This window comes from Vulpes lagopus, chromosome 19 (genome assembly GCF_018345385.1).
Source record: "Vulpes lagopus strain Blue_001 chromosome 19, ASM1834538v1, whole genome shotgun sequence".
Classification (NCBI taxonomy): domain Eukaryota; kingdom Metazoa; phylum Chordata; class Mammalia; order Carnivora; family Canidae; genus Vulpes; species Vulpes lagopus.
The window spans coordinates 52,678,668-52,699,830 of record NC_054842.1 but is presented as its reverse complement, the minus strand read 5'-3'; the positions used below and the strand labels follow the sequence as shown (position 1 = coordinate 52,699,830).

The 21,163-nt window shown below is 41.0% G+C and overlaps 1 protein-coding gene across 3 annotated transcripts in view; it reads right to left on the bottom strand.

Annotated features, from left to right (window-relative positions):
- Positions 1 to 308: 308 nt before the first annotated feature.
- The window catches only part of MLF1 (myeloid leukemia factor 1), a 33,348-nt gene continuing 12,493 nt past the window's right edge, over positions 309 to 21,163 (bottom strand). Inside the window, exons 2-8 of one of the 3 annotated variants that reach the window (XM_041734519.1) lie at positions 15,400 to 15,547; positions 11,128 to 11,169; positions 8,356 to 8,439; positions 6,940 to 7,068; positions 4,978 to 5,137; positions 2,684 to 2,822; positions 309 to 890 (exon numbers count right to left, since the gene is read on the bottom strand). In XM_041734519.1, coding sequence (XP_041590453.1) covers positions 785 to 890; positions 2,684 to 2,822; positions 4,978 to 5,137; positions 6,940 to 7,068; positions 8,356 to 8,439; positions 11,128 to 11,169; positions 15,400 to 15,547 — 808 coding nt within the window. In that variant the 3' untranslated portion in view covers positions 309 to 784. The remainder of the gene's footprint in view (positions 891 to 2,683; positions 2,823 to 4,977; positions 5,138 to 6,939; positions 7,069 to 8,355; positions 8,440 to 11,127; positions 11,170 to 15,399; positions 15,548 to 21,163) is intronic. The other 2 variants (XM_041734520.1, XM_041734521.1) reach the window with 2 other exon arrangements.

Sequence of the window (21,163 nt, the reverse complement as noted above, 5' to 3'; positions counted from 1 at the left end):
CACAGGAAGGCTGAGCAGAGTTTCTCCAAGGACACTCCCACTTTAGAATGTTAACTGTGAAGGCAGATTAAGCTGTTTGTGGGAAAGGAGAACAGAAATATGCTACCTTAAGAAGCTAAAGAGAAAGGTCAATGTAACGTCTGATGAATGTTAAGAACGTAATACAGAACAGAGAGGGGAACACACTGCTTAAAGAAGTTATGAGAATAAAACTCATATATATCAGTGATTTAAAATCTTCCCTTGAAATTGAGATTTATTTATTTTAATGTAATTCATCAAAATAACTAGTTTCTAATAAAACAGTACCAGTGTAATTTTATTTTTTTTTTGAGATTTTAAAGCTCCGTGGCTACATAACACATAACATTTGATTTAAGTAATTTTACCTTTATTAACATCACTCTGATATTGTTAATGAAAACTGAGACTATTTTTTGACATTTTACTTTCTTATAACTAATACATTAGATAAAGCTAGCTCTACATTCAATCTTGAGTATATAAAAGAATATATAGCCCATAGAGTAAGATAATTGGGAAAGCAAAATCAAATTAGCATCTTTTAAAGAAAATGTTTAGCAACTTACTTAAAGTGTTGAAAACCAAAGTTTTATTCCTAAAGTACACACAGTATAAAGCAGGCTCTCTCCCGAGAACATTCAGGTATCAGAAGAAAGTGAAGTACAGTACTGACTCAACAAGAGATTGGTCTCATGGGTATAACCCAGCACCATTACTTTCTCTGTTAAAACAAGACTAAACAAATCAAATGCAAGGCTATTTATTTTTTGTTGATTTTCACAGGAGATCCTTTGACGTTGAGTTTGTCCACAGAAACATTTGATCTTCTTCCATATTCAATGGCTGGACTTTGGTGAGGTTTCTCTCTGGGAAATAGAAGACGAACATTAACACCATTTTTTAAACGCCCCGTAGTTGACAAATCAATACAAACATGATTTAAAGAAACACTGTAATTTATGGACAGTTTTACCTAAAACGTCCATAATAGCTTTGAAAACATATGGGAGACTATTTCATTAACATTTAAGAAAGCAGCAGCTACTTTCCTGGGCTAGATTTTACTGCTGAATCATGCCGCCCAACATGGTAGCCACTAGTCACATCATTTACATTTAAATGGACTAAAATAAATTTTATTTTATTTTATTTATTTATTTATTTATTTATTTATTTATTTATTTTTATGATGGTCACACACAGAGAGAGAGAGAGAGAGAGAGAGAGAGAGAGAGAGGCAGAGACACAGGCAGAGGGAGAAGCAGGCTCCATGCACCGGGAGCCCGACGTGGGATTCGATCCCGGGTCTCCAGGATTGTGCCCTGGGCCAAAGGCAGGCGCCAAACCACTGCGCCACCCAGGGATCCCCGACTAAAATAAATTTTAAAATTCAGTTCCTCAGCTGCACCCGCCACGTTTCAAGTGTGGTTCAACAGCCACATGTGGCTGGTGGCTACCATATTAGACAGTAGGGATATGTGACATTTTTGTTATTACAGAAATTCACTCCAGAAATTTTCTATTGCAGAAAATGCCCCTGGTAGCAGGCCACGGATTCACAGATCACCTACAAAGAGCTCGCTTTCTCTAACAGGGACCTGATTCCATAGTCAAACTGAGCACTGTAAGGTTTTTCAAAATGAGATAAATAATGGTCTAAAAGTAATATGGAAGCTCATTTTCTTCAGAAAATATTAGGGCTCTAAATTCCTAAATGAGTATTTTAAAATAAAGTTCTGTGCACAGCGTCTGATCTACTCGATACCCACTTGTCCACCGCTGGTTCTGTGAAGCCTTCCACCTTCTGCCCCCATCCTCCTCTCTCCTGTGGCCCAGAACAGATTTCTGTTTTAAGGGCTGTGAGGCCCCCCCCACCCCATCTCTCAAGTGTAACTTTAAAAGGAATTAGGTATTGTTTTTCATTTTTCCCCCAAAGAACAAAATTAAATTCTAACTCTAGAATATACTAGAATATACACTAAATGAACAAAAATCTCTTTAATCTTTAAGGTGTGGTTTCAACACAGCAATTCCAAAGGTAATCCCAGTGGAGGCTAAAGTTCTTGAAAAATTCTTGCAAAATATCTAATATTATCGAATACCTCTCCCCCTCCTCTCTCTCTCTCTCTCCTAAATAAAATCTTTAAATAACAATAATAGCGTGTTTCTTCACTAGTATAGGTGCAGTTAATGCCACGTATTACGTAAGAACCTAAAACTGCATCTACCACTGACTTGTTAGGGAAGTTTTCTTAAGCCTTTCAAATGGAGCCCCTCTCCCCTTATCGTATCTCTAGATATCAGAATCTTTGCCTGGCATGAAATGTAGGATTCCTCTACATCCAGGTTAAAATCTGTCTTACAAGAACAAGTACATTGTACCATCTCATTTTTCCTTACGAGGATTTTAGCCCCTATCTTCTGAGGCATAATTTGCCAGTGGGTTACTAATCATATAATCTTAAAATATTAACGGTTTTTAGAGACAAACTCAAATTTCTGTGGAATGCTAAGATACGATGTGAAATTATTACATCCTTCACAAAAGATACTGTGGATACAAACAAGGGATGTCAGTCAAAACTTCCTGATACAGAGGTGAAATTACATAACTTTTCTTCTGATTCTTAAAAAACGCATTTTTAGAAATAACTTTTACCTTCTTTTAAGTTCTCGGCAACCTGAATTCTCATGACCAACGCTTCGCATCCTAGGGTTTTCCACGTTGCGCCATTGTCCCACTGGTTTGTACTTCAAAATCTCATTTTGCCACTCATTATCAAAAGCATGAGCATCACCTATATTAAATATCAAAATAAAGGGGCAAGTGTTAAGGTATTAACGGTCAGTAGCTGCTTTGACTCCCACATACTTCATTCTGGCCTTGTGCTTCCATCAGCCTAACCTCAAGAGAGAGGCAGGAGACTGCTCCAAATATAAAAGGTCTTTGATTCAGAGTATATTTCCCTTTTTGTTTCTCTTTTATTCCATTGATAATTCTGTTATTGATGAACTGGTTTTTCATGCCCCTGCCTGCATACCATATTATCCTACCCAATGAACCTCTGACCCAATTACAACGACCTACGGTCTTTCTTCCCGGGTCATCTCCTGGTGGTCATGCTTTTCCTCTGTACTTGGGCACGTCTGTAACTAGCACTGCCTATTAACCTCACCATTTTCCTACAGAACTTGGCCTAACCCCTAAGTTTCTGTTGTCAATATCCTAAGACAGGTTACTTACCTCAACTGCCAGTTTATGTTGTTATGAGATAGGCCATCTAACTTGGATAAAATAACAATAGGTAAATGGTGATATTTGTTCTATCAGAAGGACTTTATAATAATAACGTGTTCCGGGGTGCCTGGGTGGCTCAGTTAGTTAAGCCTCTGTCTTCGGTTCAGGTCATGATCCTGGGACCCTGGGATTAAGCCCTGCATTGGGCTCCCGCTGCTTCTCCCTCTCCCGCTGCTCCAGCACAGGCAGGCCAGTGCGCTCTCTTACTCTCTTTCTCTCTCTCTCTTAAATAAAACTTTTAAATAATAACAATAATGTGTTTCATCACTAAATTTTTCTTCATGTTAATTATTGTGCAGTACTCCGTATATATTTAATGCGTAAGAATAGTTTTCTCAAATTCAATCTTAAGAGAATTTCTTTTTCTAAAATGATACGATAATTTAAACCATTTCCATTTAAAGAATGTAAATTTATTTATTTATTTATTTATTTATTTATTTATTTATTTATTTATTTATGATAGTCACAGAGAGATAGAGAGAGAGGCAGAGACACAGGCAGAGGGAGAAGCAGGCTCCATGCACCGGGAGCCCGACGTGGGATTCGATCCAGGGTCTCCAGGATTGCGCCCTGGGCCAAAGGCAGGCGCCAAACCGCTGCGCCACCCAGGGATCCCTAAAGAATGTAAATTTAAAGTAACAAAACACTTATTCAAAATGCTTTTTGAAACTGGGAGGTGAATATAACCCAAAAATTACAATAAGAAGAGTTAGGACACTGGAAAGACTTAAGTGCAGTTGAATTGAAGAATGAATATAAAATCTAGAAAATGGAAATATGTACTTGATATATACATGATATATTATCTAACAATACAAGAAATTAAAATCTTATCTATACAAAACGTTAAGTGCCCAACAATACAGAATTGTTATTATTTTTTAAATATTTTATTTATTTATTCATGATAGACATAGAGAGAGAGAGAAGCAGAGACACAGGCAGAGGGAGAAGCAGGCTCCATGCCGGGAGCCCGACACGGGACTCGATCCCGGGACCCCAGGATCACGCCCTGGGCCAAAGGCAGGCGCTGAACCGCTGAGCCACCCAGGGATTCCAGAATTATTTTTTAAATTATGGCCCATTCATGACAGAACTTTTAAGTAACCATTTAGAATATTTTTGAACAATAACATCACAGGTGTCTGTTATCATAATCATGGTGGTGAATTAAAATAAGCACAATATAAACTAGACAGTAAAATACTAATTTAAAAAAAGTATATGTGTTTCTATATATAAAACTATTGGGAAGAAATACACTAAACCATTAACTGTAATTCTTTTGGGTTGGGATTATGGATAATTTTTATTTTCTTCTTTATTCTTTTCTATACTTTTCAAATAGGCCTCAGAAATATTTAAGAGCTCATTTTGCCTACTGGCAGTCTTACTAAATGGTAATTCAAAAGATTCATTTTCCAAATATAAAACAAAAACTAAGTAACATTCCCAAAAATCGCAATAGAAAACAAATCTACTAAGAAACAATGAAACCACAATTTTACTGCTTGGATAAGGTAGTCCCTACACATATTATTCATAAACTACCTCAAAATGATATAAAATGTTTCCACAAAAGACATTCATCAAGTACTACCGGTCCAGCTGCTATTTTAAGAGGAAGAATGCTATTTTCCGTGGCAACTTACATTCATTCATATTGATGAACTCTTGATTGACCTCTTCATCTCCAGTCTTGTTGTTCTTTGACTTTTTAATGACATGAGCTCGGTCGTGAAGATGATGACCAACAGACATTTTTTCTAGTCCACTATCCGAATCTCTCAATGCTTTCCTAGTTTCCTTTATCTGTAAAAACGAAGAAAATAAAAATTAGTTATTATTTGAATATATATAGAATGGATATAATTCTCAACCCCTCAGGACCTGTCCACATAGAGAGGTAAGACCATAAATCGACATCTCTAAAAACACTGGGTACTCAATTCCAGTACCAACTTGCAGCAAAATTGTGGTAATAGTTCTCTGATATTTTCAGAACTGCGTAAAATTAAAACGTCTAGGGCAAATAGAGCCAATACAATTTAAACTTTTTCTAAATTGAAATCAAGTAGTATAAGTTGTAATTTGTTATAAACGTAGTGCTTTCCACACTGTCCTTAACAGTGTCATAGTTGGGAGTACGTGCTAGCATCTACGAGTAAGGGCTACTTACTTGGGTTTGAAGCTCATAGCTCCTACATACGGACTCTGTAGGTCAGGAGGATATTCGTGACAGCCAGACTATTAATATTAGCATGGTTTGCTGTGGGATGTCTACAATTAGCTGTCTGCATTTAAGATACATGTCACTTATAGCAAGTTAGAATGAAAATGTCTGCACTATGGCAAGAGCATCATGGAAAGGTATGTCTTTATATGTAAGAACTAAAAGATTAGCTATTCACACCCATTAAACAGGCAAACTGAATTTTTTTTCACTATAAGTACTAATGAGGAAGTGTAGAAATGGGAACTGTTATGCCAGACTTTGTGGGAGTAGTCAACTGTTTCAATCACTGTGTGATAGTAATTTAGTGAGTTTTAGGTAAAGATGAAGACATCCGCCTCCTACAAACCAACAATACCATTCATTTGCACATGGAGACATGTATAAAGCTAAGTAAGCGAAAAATTAGAAATACCTAAATATCAATCAGCAGAAACATCAATTAAACACATGTAGCATGAAACCATTTATATAAAGTTAGAAACCAATAAAATCACTCCTTATATTGTTTATGAAGCATATAGGTAATAAACTTATTAAAAATACATGAGAATGATACGTACAGGAAAATGGTTCTCTTGTGGGGGGGCAGTAAAAGGGAAAAGGAAGTAGGGAGGGAAGAGTGCACTGGAAGCTTTAACTGCATCTAATATTATGCTTAAAAAAGAAAACAGAACAAGAGACAACCTAAAGCAAATAGAGAAAAATGTTATGATTTGACTAAACTGGGTAGAAGGAATGTATTTATTATATTATTTTCCATATCCTTTCTGTACACTTCAAGTATTTCATGAGTTAAAGAAATTCATTTACTTAAGATATAAATTAAAAATAAACGTTTATTTCCTGAGACAAAGACTTCTTTTTTTTTTAAGATTTTATTTATTTAGTCATGACAGAAAGAGAGAAAGAGAGAAAGAGAGAGAGAGGGAGAGAGAGAGAGAGGCAGAGACACAGGCAGAGGGAGAAGCAGGCTCCATGCTGGGAGCCCGATGCGGGACTCGATCCCGGGTCTCCAGGATCGCGCCCTGAGCTGAAGGCGGCGCTAAACCGCTGAGCCACCCGGGCTGCCCCAAAGACTTCTTTTAGTGTCTACTTACCTGGTCAACATGTAAAGGTAATAATAACCATCAACAGACATTCACATGAAAAAAAGGCATCTGAGGTCGGGGCGAGGGGAGAAAAAAATGGCTTTAACTAAGTAAATACAGTTATTAGCATCATTGTTTTTCACAGTATCACTTGTTCCGGTGACACGTGTCTTCCTCCCTCGTCCCTACCCCCGGAGTCCCAGATCAAGCTTTAATGATTAAAATCTGACACGGGCGATCCATCATTCCACAAGTCCATAAAGCTCCAAGAATGCTCAGAAACTACTCACTCCGCCTGGAGCCCTACGGGTTTGCGTTGAGGCCTGGAAAACCTTCGGTGGTTCATCTCCTACTTTGGAGTAAGTCATGACTGAGGAAGAACTAAACGAATGTCCGTTTGGATCCATTGAAAGGTGACCCTGGGGGCAAATATAAATCGTAAGTCCAGAGAGTTCAGTCAAATATGCAGAACTGACGTCAGAGGAGTCAAGTAAGTAACTATAGTAACTAACGTTCTTCTAAGGTCTCCGCACTGTCGTGGGCTGTATCCAGTGGCACCAGGGAGGTCCTCACTTCCTCCGTTTCAGGTACCAAGCCTCACCCTTCTTGTGAGGGAAGCAACAAGAAGTGACTCACTCAGAGACCCTTAAGTCTCCGTGATCAAAGGCTGCGGCTTAGGGTTAAATCTAGATGCTGCGCCCTGAAGCCCCTGATGCTTTAGAGTCAGCGGCTGACACGGGCCGCGGGTTTGCCAACACCAGCCAACGGGCCATACGCCAGCAAGTTCTACACCTGCTGTGGGGGCCAGATTGAGCTAGATTGCGAGACTCACTGATGATGCCCTAGATTTGGGCATTCTGAAATGATCCTTAAATTCTAAACTAGATGGCTGCAATCATAGGAGTCTTCTTCATATTAAATCAAGTTATTTTTTTGATGTTAATACTATGAGGAGAATAAGAGTATTAACACTAGCTTATAACCACTTGGACTGTACGGATCTAATCCCATGCCCAAACATCATTCCTGAAACTTCTGTTTTCAGGTTGTTTTTTTTTTTTAAAACAACAACAACACTAACAGTTAATTTCTTAGCTGTTATAAATCCTTTTTTAAAAATTTTTTAAAAAAGATTTATTTATTTATTTATGACAGAGAGAGAGACAGAGAGGTGCAGAGACACAGGTAGAGGGAGAAGCAGGCTCCATACTGGGAGCCCGATGTGGGATTGTGCCCTGGGCCAAAGGCAGGTGCCAAACTGCTGAGCCACCAGGGATCCCTATAAATCCTTTTAAGTAGACAAGTTATAAATAATTAAAAAGTCTAAATTCATATAAAACGTTCATTCATATAATAGTGACCTTCCGCAGCAGAAATGTTTGAGGTATTTTTTCCTTAATTTTGAAAGTTAATTACTGTGATTTTTCAGACTTGTAGGTTGTGAAATCGGTTTGGTGGGTCGTGACCCAGGATTTTAAAAATATGAACTGAAATAGAAAATATAAGCGCACACCGTGAGTAGCGTGGTCATTTACTCACAAAACTCGTGTTTCAGGTTTATCTGCCCGGTACACCGGTGTCGCGTACTGGGCCGTACTGGAAGGTCTAGGTCTCAACCGCTGTGGACACGATTTTCAGAAGTTGAAAGCCGCCGTGAGTCGGGGGTGCGACAAGGAGAACAAGGCCTCATCGGCCCCGGTACTTACGAGGCTCCTCTGCAGCTCGTGCACGCTGTTCCGCATGTTCCCCATCACTTGCTCCATCGCCTGGAAGGGGCTGACGTCCGTGCGCTGCAGGGTATCGGGGTGTGTTAGTAACTGGGGGCACGACACAAAGGAAGCAAATCAACTTGCCCAAAACAGCTGAAAAAATCTTTCTCTGGATTCACGCGGGGTGGGGGGGGGGAGGCTCATGCGGCCGCGGGCCAGGCGAGGGTGGTTCAGGGACCGCAGCACAAAGCCATTCGTCGAAAGCACGTGCAGCTCGGAAGCAGGGGCAGCCCCTCAGGCAGCCTGCACGGGTGAGGAGGCCGCTGCAGCACCGGCACCTGCGCCTGCGCCTGCACCTGTGTCTGCACCTGCACCTGTGCCTGCACCTGCGCCTGCACCTGCGCCTGCACCTGTGCCTCCGTCTGCACCTGCACCTGCGCCTGTACCTGCACCTGCGCCTGCACCTGCGCCTACGCCTGCACCTGTGCCTGCACCTGCGCCTCCGCCTGCACCTGCGCCTGCGCCTGCACCTACACCTGTGCCTGCGCACGCGCACGCAGGGGCCCAGAAACACACACGCACCAACACTTCTTCGAGCCCAACCTAGTCACTGCTTCAGTCCTGTGGCTGCTCCGGGCCGGCACAGCTCCAGCACCCACGAGTCTTCTGGGGTCCCCTTCACCCCCGAGACAGCCCGTGCGCCCCGCCCCGTGCCCCTGCAGGCCGCCCCGGCCGAGCTTCAGGCGGCAGGAGGGCCCGGAGGTGGCGGCGGCCCCGGCTGGCTGTGGCGGGGCGGGAGCAGGACGGCCCCAGGGCCGCGAGGGCGGGCGCCCGGGACAGGAGCTGTGGGGCTGCGGGGCCGAGATCTGCTCTCGGTCAGGGAAGCCCCACGAGGCCTTAGAGCCGAGGCCCGGTGCCGGCGTGGCCACGGGGGAAACGGGGTACAGGACACGCAGCCCAGCCCGGCCCAGCCCGGCCCGCCCTCCCCGCCGGGGTCTCTCAGGGGTAAATCCTGGGTCTTTATTTTGTTAAAAAGATTTCATTCATTTATCCATGAGAGACAGAGAGAGAGGCGGAGACCCAGGCAGAGGGAGCAGCAGGCTCCACGCAGGGAGGCCCAGGCGGGACTCGATCCCGGGACCCCGGGGTCACGCCCTGGCGGGAGGCAGCACTAACCGCTGGGCCCTGGGCTGCCTGCGCCGCCCGATCCTAGGTCTTTAACGAGGAAAGGCCCCCCCACCTGTGCCCGCCCTCGGCCGCCTCCTGCCCTCGGGGCACGTCCCCTGCTGGTCTGGAGCCCCCGGCTCAGGCCGCCCCACAGAAGGTCCCGGGAGGCGCCTCCCCAGGCCCAGCAGCACCCACCGGCTCAACCGACACATCCTGTCCCCGAGCCCAGCCCTGCGCTCCGCTTCCCCAGGCGCTTGCACCCCACGGGGCAGGGGCGCCTCCGACCCCAACAGCCTAACCGAGACAGCCCTTCCCCCGGCGCCCGCCCGCCCGCCCGCCGCTCCTGAGCCCAGGGGCCTCCCACCTGATGCCTCCTGCCAAAGAAACGGGCGTGTACTTACTTTCCTTTTCCCTTTTACTCTCCCTTCAACCCAGGAAGCCCCCAAGGTTCACCCATTTACCTCTTGAACTTTCAAATAAGACACCACAGCCCCTGCCCAAGCGGAACCCAAGCGGAACCCAATAGTCCCCAGAACCCTTCAGCGGCCTCCTGGCCTCCCTGCCTCCACCCCGCCGCCACCGCAGCCCCTTCCAACCTCTCCTTCCCCGCAGGCACAATAATCCTTCAAAAATGAGAACTGGATTCCATCACCACTTTGGCGAAAATTCATCAGTGCTTCCCCGTTCCTAAGATGATGGCCAGGGACCTTGCCAGGACCGGAACAGTCCCAGTTACCCTCCTGCCCTTACTCCCCAGCTCACGCTCCGGGCGAAGTGATCCTAAGCTCTCTGAGCTCCCTAGCAGCCAGGTCTTGGCATATGCTGTTCCCTCTGTGCTGAACATTCTTCTCCGCTCCCTGCTTCTCCGGCCTCACTCCCCTTAACCCATGAGGTTCCAGAAATCTCCTCCCATTAACCTCCATGCCACCTCCCCAAGAGGTCTGGGTAACAGGCTTCTTCTGTCAGCGCTCCCGTAGCATGCTCGACTTCGGGTCATTTTACTGGAAACTCTGCTGTAACCGCTTGTTTAATCTGTCACTTGTCTCACTGAGAACGTGGTCAGGAAGGACACACGTGCTGTGTCAGGCTTCCGGCAGACAAATGACCGAAGTCTAACACAACCCGAAGAGACTTGTTCGCAGGAGCAGAGGTGCGTCCGCAGGGAATGTTCCAAAGTCACGCTGCTGAGCTTCTCCTCGATTGCTTTTAAGTGTGTCGGGAACCAGCGTCACAGAAACAAAGGAAGAGGAGCGAGAAAAGTCGGGGACAGAGTGGCCGCAGGTGGGCGCCACGAGCCGACTCCCCGAGGAGTCCCAGCAGAGAGCAGACAACCTGGGCTCCTCTAGCTACAGTGAACACTCGTCTATTAGAATGTATTTCTTGTCTTTTCTGAGGACTGACTTTACATATGCTGGTATGACTTAATTCAGAAAAAACACGAACACTCCAACATTAATACAGGAAATAGGTTTTAGCACAAATTCTAAAAAGCCATTTTGAAAATAAGTGAAACTGCATGCCAATCTACTTTGCCTGAGTTAGTGAAAAATAAATATTTGTCACAAAACACTGCTAAAATGGTTTGTGTCTCATGATACGAACCATACCACCAAAACTGCCAAAAGGTACAAGAGAATTCATTGCCTACAAAAAAAAATCCAATTAATTTTGGTTATGCTATTTATTATTTTTTAAAAGATTTCTTTATTTATTTATGAGAGAGAGAGAGAGAGGCAGAGACCCAGGCAGAGGGAGAAGCAGGCTCCATGCAGGGAGCCCAATGGGGGACTCGATCCCAGGACCCGGGGAGTCACAACCTGAGGCCAAAGGCAGATGCTCAACCACTGAGCCACCCAGGCACCCTATGCTATTTATTATATAATAATCCCTGAAAAAGAAAGAAATGTACTACATAATCACATTGTTTAGAGCTGACAAAATCTTAGAACCATTTAATAAAAAAACCCTCAACATTTATTTTCAAAACTACCCGCTTATTGCTCATCATAAAGCCTGGCAGGAGCCTGGTAGGCAAATAGGAAGACTACGAACCACTTTCAAATATGACAACTGTAGTATTGGCCAAAGACAGTTGTAAGAAGAAGTCTTTGCTATAGATTAAGACAACATTTTGGAAAGTAAATACAAATTCACACCAAAGTTAATCAGAACACACAGTACAATGATTAAGAGCTCATCTTTCCTTTGCTCAACTATTCCATAATTTTAAATGATAAATTAATCCTGCTTATAAACAACTAAAAGTAAGCAATCATCTCCATTAATAACATTTCAAAAGTATAGATATTGGGAAAAAATTAATGAATATCTCCCAAGAACTAATACATGGAATAAAAAAATATAAGACTTCAGAAAGGATCACACACAGATTTAAAAATATGTAGGGTCTCTGATGGGCAAAAGAATGTTAAGTATATTAGATGGAATTATCTAATAGTTCACAAATTGTATTCCTTAGTAAAAATAAAATCTTAGGCAGACATATATACAAGACAAAAACTTTCATTACTTTGAAGTTTCAAATATTAAAAATAAAATTTGAAATTTGGGGGAAATGGTATATATAAAGTTTTAGATCATTCAGTGATAGGTAATTTTCTCCTTGTGTATGTTGAAAGCTGTGTATTTTTATTAAATTTTATAATAAATTATATCAGATGATATATATTTATACTATAGATGTAGAACAGTAATCACCAACATGTTTTAGATACACCAATACTATTTCTCTATTTATTTTCACTGAAAAGAAAAACATTTTATATTGACTCTGGTGCTATCATTCAACCCAAATATTAGATGGTCACATGTCATACCTTGAATTATAAACTGCTTAATTAAATATATTTACAGATTAAATTATCTAGTTTTTGGGACGCCTGGGTGGCTGAGTGGGTTGAACAGCCGACTCCTGATTTCAGCTGAGGTCATGACCCCAGGGTCATGGGATCAAGCCCCAGGTCAGACTCCCACTCAGTGTGGAGCCTGCTTGTCCCTCTCCCTCTGCCCCTCTCTCTGCTCCTCCCCGCTGCTCGTGCTCTATCTCTAAATGAATAAGTAAAATCTAAAAATTAAAAAAACTAAACTATCTAGTTTTAAACAAAACTAATCCTCCCCAAATGGACACCTGGCTTAAAAATATCCCCGTAAAGAAATCATGAACTGAAGCAAATGCCAATACCGTAAACAAGAACATTGGATGGCTGATGCTTCCCCTACTTTTGTAGGAGTCTCTGTTCTCCTTCATAAAGTGGCTGATAAAGATGACAAATGTCGGAGGGCCTGGGTGGCTCAGGTGGTTAAGCATCCAAATCTTGATTTCTGCTCAGGTCATGACCTCAGGGTTGTGAGACTGAGCATAGTATGAGCATAGTGAGACTGAGCTGCAAGCTGGGCATGGAGCCTGCTTAAGACTCTCTCCCCCTCTGTCCCTCTGTCCCATCCCCATTAAAAAAAAAAGACAAATGTCAACAAATGGGCCAAAAATAAATTTACAAGTTATCAAGAAGTCTATCTGAGATAGAGATTTTCATCCACTATGCTTAAAAGCTACATCATAATGGCTCACTGCTTAATCAAAACACTCATTTAAAAACTTCTTGTTTAGGGCACCTAGGTGGCTCAGTTGGTTAAGGATCCGACTTTTCATTTTGGCCTCTTTATTTCCACTCAGGTCATAATCTTAGGGTCCTGGGATCCAGTCCCAAGCTCAGCACTGGGATCCACACCAAGTCTGCTTGGGATTTTCTCCCTCTTTCCCTCTGCCTCTCCCCGACTCATGCTCTCTCTTGCTCTAAAATAAATAAAATCTTAAAAAAAAACCAAACACAAAACCTTACAGCTTCACTAGAGAGAGAAGCTTTCTATGAACTTTTATTAAATTTTAAATAGAGTAGGACCGCTAGCATGCTCAAAAAAGTCAATATGGTCTATAAATGAGCTACTTGTAGATTATAGTTATATACAACTGACGAATCGCCAAACCCTACCTCTGAAACTAATAATATGCTATATGTTAATTAATTATATTTAAATAAAATTAAAATTTTAAAAAGCAAAAAAAAAAAATCTTAGAATGCTATCACCATTGCACTTTTTTCTTGTTCAAACTGTAATGAAAACCCTCTGTCAGACAAGAGTACTGAGTACTGTCCTAGGGCACTAATGATTTTTAAAATAGGGGCGCCTGGGTGGCTCAGCAGTTGGCGTCTGCCTTCAGCTCAGGACGTGACCCCGGGGTCTAGAGATCGAGTCCCGTGTCGGGCTCCCTGCATGGAGCCTGCTTCTCCCTCTGCCTGTGTCTCTGCCTCTCTCTCTCTGTCTCTCATGGATAAATAAATAAAATCTTTAAAAAAAAATTTTTTTAATACTTTTTAAAATATAGAAGATTTATAGCAGAGTTACAGCAGATTTTCCAAGGAACGTTCAGCCACTCTTTTAGCCAAAAATTTTATAATTTATACTGGTGAGAAATGGCTCTCCTTTTATTCCGTAGGGTGTGATACATTTGACATGTGTGTCTTAGTGTGAAAGACTAAATGTAATAGTGAAAATAAATTTAAACAAAATAACCAAACAACTTGAACTTTTCTAAGTCAGTGTTTTATAACTAGATGTGAAGGTAGGAACAGAAATTAGAAATTGCAGAAGATGAAAAACACTGCTGTTATCTGGAAAGAGCACAGCCAAGAGACTGCTCAAAAAAGTCTATAATCTACAAGTAGCTCCCTCATTTATGCACATAAATACCAAGGACTATGTAGAGCCCTACTTCTGCCTTTCTATGTTTATAGCAGATATACAAATTATTTCAATGCTCACGTGGAAGATAACATTTCAGAATGTCTTTAACTGATTTTTCTGCCCTCCTTGATAATTTTTCCTTTGATCTTATTTTTAGACTTTTATGGAAATTGATAGCCCTAGAATTAAAAAAATATATATATATGAATACCACCATTCACTAATTGAAAGAAAAAAACTAAATATGAGTAATATATATTGGAATAACATGAAAAAGAATATGAAAATTTCATTTAAATGGTAAATGTAATTTTATACACCAAACTTCCTAGGAGTATTTGAAATATTCAGCCTCTCTTTTAGCCAAAGCTCATTTTTTTCCTGTATATTTATAATTTATACTGGTGAGACATGGCTCACCTTTTCTTCCCTAGGTTGTGATACATGACATATTAAGTATGAAAGACTTATGTAATAGCAAAAATTAACTATTTAATAGAAAACAAAACTAGAAGCCCCTGTGGATTTTTATTCTAGAATTATAATTCCTGAGGCTGAAAAAGCAATATAAATAAACACAGGTAATTAAGAGATTTTTAATCTCTTTATTAAATACATAAGCATCCTTTAATACATAAAGCATCCTGGATTTTTGATATATTTTTTTTTTTTTAGTTAAATATGTTTGTAACCTTCTAGGTTTGCTCTCAGATGAAAGCTGTGAAAATATACTGTGGTTATGCAAAACTTCTAAATAGAGTCAAAAATTAATCTAAGTTTTGAAGGCTCAAGGTAGCCATGCAGAACAAACTATATGAAAAATAACGCTTTAGGTTTGGCTTATAATCTATGACCCTGTGGTCCTAAAGTTTTGGTAGTGCAGCGGAATCCCACATAGCTAACAATTCACTGTTGAAAAAAAATAAATAAATAAAAAAAAAACAATTCACTGTTGAAGGATTCAACTTCCCAGCAGGTCCATCCGTTTTATATAAGTTATTTCTAGGACACAAGCATTATTCATATCCTAACATCATAGATATATTCTTCCGTAATAATTTTCTTTAAATTCCATAGGAACTTCTTGCTAACTTAAAATAAAGAACTTACAGCCAAGGAGCTCTCGCCATCATCGTGTCTCATACGATTATGAGCTCGTCTTCTACCATCAGAGATGCTGAGCAAGTCTCTTCCAAACGGTTCAGAAAAACTTCTCATCATCTGACGCATACTTTCTCGGTGTGCAATAAAGGAGTCACTGTTGAAAATACATATAATCATCCAAGAGTAAGTGTTGGAATTTAAATAATAAACAGGCAGCTAAATACTACAAAGAATTATTTGGGGCCATCCGACATGCTTGTTAGACAGAAGAAGAGTGTAGCTGCATCGAATCATTTCACAAAGAGCAAAATTGTTCCTTTTTTTAAAAAAAAATTATTTATTTATTCATTCATGAGAGACACAGAGAGAGAGAGAGGCAGAGACACAGGCAGAGGGAGAAGCAGGCTCCATGCAGGGAGCCCGACGTGGGACTCGATCCTAGAACCCCAGGATCACACCCTGAGGTGAAGGTGGCACTAAACCGCTGAGCCAGCTGGGCTGCCCGCAAAAACTGTTCCATTTGCTACCTACTATCATTAATCCATATATAATAAAAATACACCTTTATTTCTCTCGTGCTGTATAAATGTGACAAATGCAAAGTAACCCATCTCAGGTAGCTTAAGCCAGCACCGAGGGAAATGGCCAAAAAGGACTGAAAAATACTGCCACCAGGTGGAGGTCATTTTAGGCAGCCAATAATATAAATTCTAGTTCAGAATTAGAATTTATTATTTCTTTCTTTAACCAATAAAGAATGCCGGCTTTATTTTTTAACTCTTATTTATGAAATAGGAGCACTGTACATTGTCAAAAATAAAGCTACAGATCACCTTTACGAGGCTAACTTTTGTCTCTAAGAACTCTTAATATCAGAAAACATAATAAATGATTTTTACTATCTCAAATAGCAAAAATATTTCCTAAGTCTTAAGATAGCTATTCTCAAGGTTTTTATTTATTTATTTATTTATTAATTGCCAAAGCAACCAACGAACAGGTTAGAAATGCAGACTCTGTTCCCCAACACCACCTCAATCCAACCTGCCAGTTCCGGGTGAGCTTCGTGGAAACGCATCCCTGGTGATCTTACCCCAAGGGGTTCCTTCACCAACCTTTGAGGAATAGCAGGTGGTTTCTGCATTAATTAGAACCCGAGCCTTTCTTTCTGAACCCAAGTTTCCACGGCTGTAAAATGAGGCTCATATTGCACATCCTGTTGCTGAGGCCAAAGCAGGGACTCTGAGGTGTCCGGCGGCCCCCAGACTATGCCGCATGTTCCCTTCTGTACCTTCTCCTCCTAACTCATGAGCTCCCTATTATTCTGGCATTAAAACTAAATACCTCTCATTTTTAAATAACATTCATATAGAAAAATCATGTTTTAGGCCTTTTTCCATGTGTACAAATATTAGTGTTCTTAACCGATGTTATCCCATTCACCCCAAGTCCCATTCAAGAATGTAACATTTTTATCGCCTTACTACAGTGGTTTCCCAGCTTCGCTTCAGTCGGCATGGCCCTGACCCGCCGGGCACCTCCCTACTGCTCACCCGAGAACTTGGGCACATCACCAGAGAGCGCCCGTACAAGGGCAGTGGCGCCCCCTAAGACTTCCTCACCTTAGTTCCATCCTCCCCTCCTTCCATCCTCCTTCCCACTTCTAATTCTAAACTCTAATCTTCTATCGCCATCATGAGGGAGTTCAAAAATTCAGTCTTCCTCCAGTAATCCCAGGCAGAAAAAGCTTTTCCTTTGAATTATGCAGTATGTGTACCATAAATGCACCTCGAGCGAGCTCAGATTTAGCCATATCATCACCTTGGAGCTTAAAAAAAATGAAACAAAAACCTTCAAGTGCAAATGATTAACAAACCACTTAACTGGATCTGTGCTTGTGTATATAAAGAGGTTTTTGTTTTAATTCAGCTTTATTTACATATAATTTAAATATGAGATTTATCCATTTTATTCCTACAGTTAGATGAATTTTGAAAAACATACATGGTCACAACCATGACCACAAAGATTTCCATTTTTTGTCATAGAACATTTCCATCACCCCCAAAGTTCCCTCTTGCTTCTTTGCAGATAATTACCTCCCTCTAACTCTAGGTACTACCACGAGGGTAGTAAAAAAAAAAAAAAAAAAAAAAAAGGCCGTGGCTATAGTTCCACCTTTTCAGAGTGTCACATGACGGAATCACACACGATGCTCTCTTCCCACCTAGCGTAATGCGTTGTGAGTCATCCACGTCGGTCCATGATCATCAGTTGATTCCACCTTACCGCGAGGCACGTCGTATGCACGTGGTTACATCACAGTGTAATCATAAAACTGTTTCTAGTTTTTTTCTATTACAAATAAAACTGCTGTGAGCATTCATCTGCTGTTCTCTGTGTATAGACAGTTTCATTTCTCTTGGGTAAAATAACAAGGAGTGGGATCGTGTGATTGTTTAATTTTATAAAAAATGCTGACCTGAGAGTTCTAGTGCTACATTCTTACTGATAACTGGTATTGTTAGTCTTTTTAATTTTAGCCATTTGTGTGGTGGCATAATAGTATCCTATATATATTTTTTTAAAAAAATATTTTATTTATTTATTCCTGAGAGACGCAGAGAGAGAGGCAGAGACGGACCGAGGGAGAAGCAGGCCCCATGCAGGGAGCCCGACGCGGGACCCAATCCCGGGTCTCCAGGATCACACCCTGGGCTAAAGGCATCGCCAAACCGCTGGGCCACTGGGGCTGCCCCAGTGTCCTATATTTTGCATGTCATTCAAAGATCTTTGATAAAACATGTGTTCAAATTTTTTCCCTATTTTAAAAAACCGGGTTGTCTTATTATGGACTTATAAGAGTTCTATTTTGTAGACATAAGACTCTTATTAGATATTTGTCTTGTATTTTTCCCTAGTCTTGATCTTGCCTTTTCATTTTCTTAATATTAATTTACTCAGCCACATAGCTATGGGTCTTTGTTAGGTCTTCAGTTTTCACCAGATTATGACCTTTCTGTAGTAGTTTTATTTCTGACTTAGTTTTCTATCTCCACCTTTCCCTTCATCTTTAATTTCAATTCTCATTACACTTTAAATATTTCTATAAGCTGCTTTCAATTATTTTTAGATTAAGGGCAAGTGCAATTTTTAAAATGAAGGAAAGAGGGCATCCTGGTGGCTCAGTGGTTTAGCGCCGCCTTCAGCCCAGGTTGTGACCCCGGGGTCCTGGGATCGAGTCCCACGTCGGGCTCCCTGCATGGAGCCTGCTTCTCCCTTTGCCTGTGTCTCTGCCTCTCTTTCTTTGTCTGTCTCTATGAATAAATAAATAAAATCTTTAAAAAAAAATGGACAGAATTAGAACAGGGAGTTGAAGTAGATAATCTGAGGGAAGTATGGTTAAAAAAAGTAAATTGTGTTGATTAATGTATCTTCTGAATTTCCTGTGTGAAAGTTAAAAGGCTTCCATTTTTATTTTATATTTTCTAATATGAGAGATTTAGTTGCTGTTTTCTCACAAAATGTTTTTGATATTATTGAATTTAATTTTAGTTAGGAATATTTTAAACTTGATTATCTAGTCTCCGGTAAACGAATGACCTCACTAATTCATACGTGGGGTAGGCAGCTTCTAAGACGGCCCCAATGATCCCTTTCCCTCAAGGATGGGCTGGATTTACTGACTCGTGTCTAATAGAACGTGGCTTCTGGTTGGGTATTGTCTCAGCAAGATGAGTCGCTCTGGGGCAAGCAGCTGCCATGCTGAGGTGGCCTGGGAGGCCCTCATAAATGAGCTTGGAAGCAGACGTTGGAGACCAGTCAACAACCATGTCAAACAACTGGGAAGTAAATCTTCCATCAGTCAAGCCTTGGCTCACAACTTGATGCGGCGTCTTAAGAAGGCCGGAGTCAGAACCACCCAGGTAAGCTGCTCTTGGATTTCTAACCAACAAAAATGATATAATAAATGCTTATCACTTTAAAATACTAAATTACAGCAGCAATAGATAACCAACACATTACCTCCCAAGGAACGGTGAATAACACATCTAAAACTGCCCCCATTCTAAGTCTTCAATTTTGTTGGTTTTTATCTAAGGACTGGGAGGGAAATGAATGCAAATCTATAAAAATAAGTAGTTTATCTGTAGGTCTATTTCAGCATTGTGAAAACTTTTTTTTTTTTTTTTAATTTTCACCAAATTTTGAGACTATGTTTGGGATGGTACCAATAAAATACAAGCTTCTACAAACCTCAGGAGGATGAGGTTTCTCAGACAGGCGGTCTTACTCAAGAGCAGTTGAAACTGAGGCACAAGAAGCCCATGAAACTGTTGATTAGAAGACATCAGTCTTGTGTATCACAACAGTTGGGCCGGAGAAAGCCAACTCTGGTGTAAACGAGTACCCCCCCCCCCCCTTCTCCAATCCGAAGTCACTAAGGAAGAGGTTCAGAACTGCAGGTATTCATTGTGATGCTCCTCTACGTAGCATGCACCAGGTGAGTGGAGACTTTAAAAATGGTAAGCAAACCTCCCCCAAAATGGTGGAGAGACCATCTGATATACAGAATGGTTCAAATTCAATAAACACGCAGCATGTACACTGTGTGTCAAGCACAGAAGTTGACTACGGGTCTAGAGGAACATACAGTCTGACAGAGAAACAACACTCGTATATTCTTAAAATTAAGATTATAGGATTTGGATATTATATTCGTTTAACTAATGTAAGAAATTGCTATAAATCTGGTGATTTTAAAACAACATATTAGGAGGCGCCCGAGTGGCTCAGTCACTTAAGCATCTGCCTTCAGCTCACGTTGTGATCCCAGGGTTCTGAGGTCAAATCCCGAGTTGGGCTCCCTGCTCAGCGGGGAGCCTGCTTCTCCCTCTCCCTCTGCTCCTGCTCTTTCTCAAATAAATAAATAAATAAAATCTTAAAAAAAGAAGAAGAAGAAGAAACACCAACATCAAATTTACTCTTTTACAATTCAGGAGATCCGAAGCCCAGAATGGCTACAATCAAGGTGTCGGCAGGGCTGGCTTCCTTCTGGCGTCTGTAGGGGAAAATTAGCTTCCTCCTTGCCTTTTCAAGCTTCGGGAGACTGCCCATGTTACTTGGCTTGTGGCTCTTTTTTCCATTTTCAAAGCCAGCAGCATAGCATCTTCAAATATGACTCATACTTAAAGGATCCTTGTGATTATATAGAGCCCACCCGGGTAACCCAGGTTACTCTCTTATTTTAAAATTATTTTAAAGTGATTAATAATCTCAATTTCATCTATAGTCTTCATTCCTCCTTGTCAGGTAAAATATTCACAAATTCTGGGGTCTGGGACATGGACATCTTGGGGGGAAGGGAACTACTCCACCTACTACAGATATATTCCTAAAATCACATTATTTAAAGCAATTTCCAACTGTTCCTTCCAGTCTGTATAAAATAGTCTTAGAAGATTGAAATGCTATAAAATACAGCCTGTGATTAACCTGGCATTAGAACACGAATGGGGTGTCTATGACTGATGATTAAGACAGTCCTAAAGAACATAAACCTAAATTACGAGAAGCCAAGAGATCCTGAAAGCATCAGCTCCTAAAGTACCCCAATGGCAGCATCTTCTCTGCACTGAATGGCCTTGTTTGCAACCATTATTTCTTTTATTTCTTCTTATAATTCAAAGTGACTTTTGAGGTCCTTTCTTACACTGTAGACGATGACAAAGTCAGAAAAAAAAAAGTAAGTAAGAAATCCTAAAAAAAA